The sequence below is a fragment of the Sprattus sprattus genome (assembly GCF_963457725.1).
Source record: "Sprattus sprattus genome assembly, chromosome: 15".
NCBI lineage: Eukaryota > Metazoa > Chordata > Actinopteri > Clupeiformes > Clupeidae > Sprattus > Sprattus sprattus.
The window spans coordinates 398,701-403,700 of NC_137913.1; the positions used below are offsets into that span (position 1 = coordinate 398,701).

Consider the following 5,000-nt stretch of genomic DNA (forward strand, 5'->3'; position numbering starts at 1 on the left):
GTGTGTGTGTGGTGTCTATGGTATGAATGTGTATTATGGATGTGGTGTGTGTGTGTGTGTGTGTGTGTGTGTGTGTGTGTATGTGTGTGTGTATGTGTGTGTTTATGTGTGTGTGTGTGTGTGTGTGTGTGTGTGTGTGTGTGTGTAGATGGCGCTGAAGAGTTCAGACATCTGTAACCCCTGTCGACCTGCAGCCATCAGCAAACACTGGAGCGAAATGGTCACTCAGGAGTTCTTTCAGCAAGGTACACACACACACACACACACACACACACGCACACACACACGCACACATACACAAACACACAAACACAAACACACACTTGGGTCCAGGTGCGCTGGAACCTCTTTTATGCATGGGGTGGTGTGACGTCACAACAATATGACATTAGACAAGTATTTAGATTCTATAGCACTGCTTGTGTTAATTTGCTCCTTCATCTAGATACCCTCAGATTAAGTACATGAACTATTGGCCTAAAATATAGCCTTTGAACAGAATAGCCTGTGGCCAACTATTTTACTCTGTCGTCGTTGTTGTTGTCGACGTCCTTGTCTTTCTCCGTTTGAACAGACTGTTCATCGCTAATTTTACTTATCTTAACTATGCTACTCAAAAACAAATCCAAAATGTGTTTCTGCTTATTGCTAGTCATTCCAACAGTAATGCGTGAGTGAAAGTAGAAGAAGGTGTTGCATCATCTCCATCTTCTAACTCGTCGCATTTTTACCCAAAAAAAACAAGTTTGTTAACGTTCTTCTTCATCCATTACAGTACCAACTTCAGCACACACCAGTGAACCTCATATAGCAAGATCTCCTCGCATGTCTGTGATCATTAAACACTAGCAAACACATTTGTTCAACATTTATTTTCTTCTCCAAAGCAAAATTATGTATTATATTGTTTTTATATATGGGCCATTCTACCGAATTGATGCAAAGTCATGGCGGATATATTTAGAATTTTTGTATGTTTTTTTCCCAAAACTTTGTCCGTATGTATATTGTACCATATCTAAAGTACACATATCTAGTAAAAGAACTGTCAAGTTTTATATTGTATTTTCAGAATGTGTTGGAATGTTTTTCCTCTTCCAAAAATTGTCACTACCGAAACATCACATTTACTATAGTAAAAAAGTATTATTATTGACCTGTTCAGATTGTGTTTCCTTCCCTTCTCTGAAGAGTATTTTTACAAATATTTCTTGAAGATTTTCACAATGAAATCCATAGAAATGAATTTTTTACCAAATTTTCAAGGTCAATTTATCTGTTTCGGTAGTGACTGCACTGTTTCGGTAGTGACTGCACTGTTGGATGGATGTTCATTTCTCTCCCAAAATCATCCAAAAGGTGCTCTGGGCCTCCCTTTAGTCCACACAACACATTTATTTAAAAATTATGGGATTGAACTACTTGCCATTTCATTTTGTCACTACCAAAATCATCTGGTCACTACCATATGTTTCGGTAGTGACTGTTTCGGTAGTGACAATTCTAGCTAACTTTAAGCATAAATAAAGAATTCTAGCAAGCACACGGCTTGCAAACACATCTTTGAAGAGGTGTACACACATACAAACATAAGATTTTCCATGAAACCCCAAACGGTTTACTTAATTGAAGAAAACATGCGTTTCGGTAGTGACAATTCTTAAGGTTACACGTCGATTTTCAGACTTTGGAACACATTTATATAAAAACTATGGGATTTAGCTACTTACCATTCAACCATGAGGGACAGAGATGCAGTGTCACTGCATGGTCAAAAATGCAGAGTCGTGGCTAAAACACAGGCTCAGCCAATGGACTAAAACTCTTGTGTTTCGGTAGTGACATGAAAACTAGGGACATGATTTTTTGAGTATAGTAAATTGATTTAAAAATTAAACCCACAATAAATCTAAATATTCCAAGTTCTGTTTCAACCCAATCATAAAGATCTTTGAAATTAAATCATTGAAAAAAATCAAAAAAAAATGAAAAGTGTTATTTAAAGGCATTGAAATTTAGATGTCAGGGTTGGGGACAGCTACTTCCCAATAGAAAGTACCCTATAAATGATGATTTTGTATATATTTAGCTTATCACTATCTCATGTAATGCATTGGGTTTATATAGACCATAACATTTTCTAATTTAATATCTATGCCTAAATACCTAATTGTTTTGTAAATAGATTTTATTGTTGAGGGACTGCATATTACACAAATTCGGTAGAATGGCCCATATATTTGATGTATAAAAATGACACCTTTATTTATTTGTCCCTGTCTGGAGCTAGGGGGTGCTGCAGCGCCCTCAGCACCCCACCTTCCTGCGCCACTGCTTGGGCCCTATTCTCTGATGTGCGCGCACACACACACACACACACACACACACACACACACACACAAACTGGAGCCCTATTCTCTGATGGATGACACACACACACACACACACACACACACTGGAGCCCTATAATATGTTGCTCAACCTATGACCTTCTCTCGCATTTACATACCAGCTTTTACATTCTTCCTCTCTCTTATCTAAGCACTGTGTGTGTGTGTGTGTGTGTGTGTGTGTGTGTGTGTGTGTGTGTGTGTGTGTGTGTGTGTGTGTGTGTGTGCGCACAGGTGACATGGAGAGAGCCCACAGGCAGGATATTTCTCCTCTCTGTGATAGACATTCCAGTAACATGGCCAGCATCCAGACAGGTAAACAACACACACACACACACACACACACACACACACACACACACACACACACACACCCTAACCTTCAACTGTTTTCCTTATGCAATCTGTGTTTCTCTGTGTGGATGGGTGTTGATATGCATACGTGTGTGTGTGTGTGTGTGTGTGTGTGTGTGTGTGTGTGTGTGTGTGTGGTGTGTGTGTGTGTGTGTGTGTGTGTGTGTGTGTGTGTGTGTGTGTGTGTGTGTGTGTGTGTTCAGGTTTTATCTCCTTTGTGGCGGAGCCCCTGTTTACGCGGTGGAATCAGTTCTGCGGCTCTCCACTCTCCCGCAGCATGCTGGGTAATCTGCAGGAGAATAAGGCCTACTGGAGCAGCGCCGCCCCCCACAGGCCGTGAGATGCACTGCAGGAGCAGAGCCACACTCTCATCTGCGCCGCGTTCACTTTTAGCTTTTAGTTTCTATTTATTTGAATCGTTTTTCAGAGCAAGAGGAGGGTTCCATCCTCTCTTCTCCACGGCTGGATAAAGACTGGTTTTTATTTGTATTTATTAATTTATTAATTTCTAAAACCAGATTGGTCTTCCTCCCCTTAGCCTATATTTTGTTATGTGCCACACCCCCACCACCCCCCACCCCCACCCCCACCCCAGCTGCTTCGTGTGGATGTTGAATGCACAGTGTTGTGTGTGTGTGTGTGTGTGTGTGTGTGTGTGTGTGTGTGTGTGTGTGTGTGTGTGTGTGTGTGTGTGTGTGTGTGTGTGTGTGTGTGTGTGTGTGTGTGTGTGTGTGTGTGTGTGTTATATCCCCAATGAGTAAAGCTTTTTGTCTGACTGGTCTACCATGACGTGTGTGTGTGTGTGTGTGTGTGTGTGTGTGTGTATGTGTGTGTGTGTGTCACAAGGAACTTCATGATGGAATGTTTACAGAATGGATGTGCTACCTGCACTGTGCAGTGGCCTTTAAACACATTCACTCATTTTCTCTCTCTCACTCTCTTTCACACACACACACGCACACACACACACACACTCTCTTCTACACATGTTCACACACACTTTAAATATGCAGGAGGGGAGAATGGGCTTCGTGTTACACTGTGACTTACGGTTTTGCCAACGCAGCGCAAAAACAAAACACACTCTTGCTCTTCCAAACTCATGCAATACTTGCTGACGGCAATAATTAGTATTTCATTAGTATTTGACCTTTGAACCTTTTTAGAGTTTTGTACTTTTTCCACTGTAATGTTTTAATGTTTTGGTACTCTTCCAGTTCTTGAATAAATCTCGACTGATGCTTGACCAATGACTGTTGTCTGTTTAGAGTTTTACACACACACACACACACACACACACACACACACACACACATACACTCCCACACACAAATTAAATCCACTGGTATATGCCATTGTTAGATACATTATATTAAAAAGTTAATATTCATGAGTCCAGCAATCAAACAGTCAGCGCTTTATCTTTTGCAAAAGAGGGAGAGTGTCACAACCAAATATCATGAACACCAAAGATGAGCGGGGCATAGCCAACCTTTATGAGAGTATAGAAAGCAGGTTTCATGAGCAGACAAGGGGCGGTATTTTCCCATCCCATCGTTACAGAAGATACAGCACTGATCTCAGAACAGGTATTTGAAAGAAGAACAGTATGCATGACTATCAGTACAAAAACAGGTGCTTTGCAGATTCTGTTCCGTTTCTCGCAATGATGGTTAATTATTAGTAGGTAAAGAAGCACTATTTCGATCATTTAGATTTATTTTCAGCATTTCAAAGAGATTGAGCTGTGGGAGCACAAGAACAGTGAGCCTCTAGCAGCGATTATCATATGATGTATGTACATATGTCTATGGCTATTACATCCTAACTATCAAGAGTCTAAGTAACATGGAGACAAAACTTGTGTTTCTACTCTACGTAGATCATAAACCCTTCAATATATAAACGTCTCAGTGAAATCGGTTGAGAAATGTAAACGCTAATGTGCTTTTCATCCAGAAACACTGCAGCTCCACCGTTCACTTGTATTTGTTTACTGTCCAGTCATCACCTCCCCAAGATGGCGGCCAGTTGACATGCGATCCAAAGGCCAACGGAGGGGTCTATGTGTGTATATATGTCTATGGTAGTAACTATGATGTCATACCAAGGAGAGAGTATTTATGGTAGACTACCTCCACAGTGGTAGATTGAAGCAATGTCTCTCTCTATATATATATACATATTTTTTTTTGTTCACTTCAAATAATGTATTTATATCATATTAATTACCTTACAAGAAAGCCAGAGAACACC

General features: G+C 40.4%; 1 protein-coding gene across 1 annotated transcript in view; it reads left to right on the plus strand.

The window, feature by feature from the left end:
• The window catches only part of LOC308375698 (high affinity 3',5'-cyclic-AMP phosphodiesterase 7A-like), a gene marked incomplete at its 5' end in the record, with an annotated part of 12,106 nt that extends 8,819 nt beyond the window's left edge, over positions 1–3,287 (plus strand). The window contains 3 exons of the mRNA XM_080851882.1: positions 149–245; positions 2,625–2,705; positions 2,948–3,287. Of these exons, the coding sequence (XP_080708008.1) occupies positions 149–245; positions 2,625–2,705; positions 2,948–3,084 (315 nt within the window). The 3' untranslated portion in view covers positions 3,085–3,287. The remainder of the gene's footprint in view (positions 1–148; positions 246–2,624; positions 2,706–2,947) is intronic.
• Positions 3,288–5,000: the final 1,713 nt, after the last annotated feature.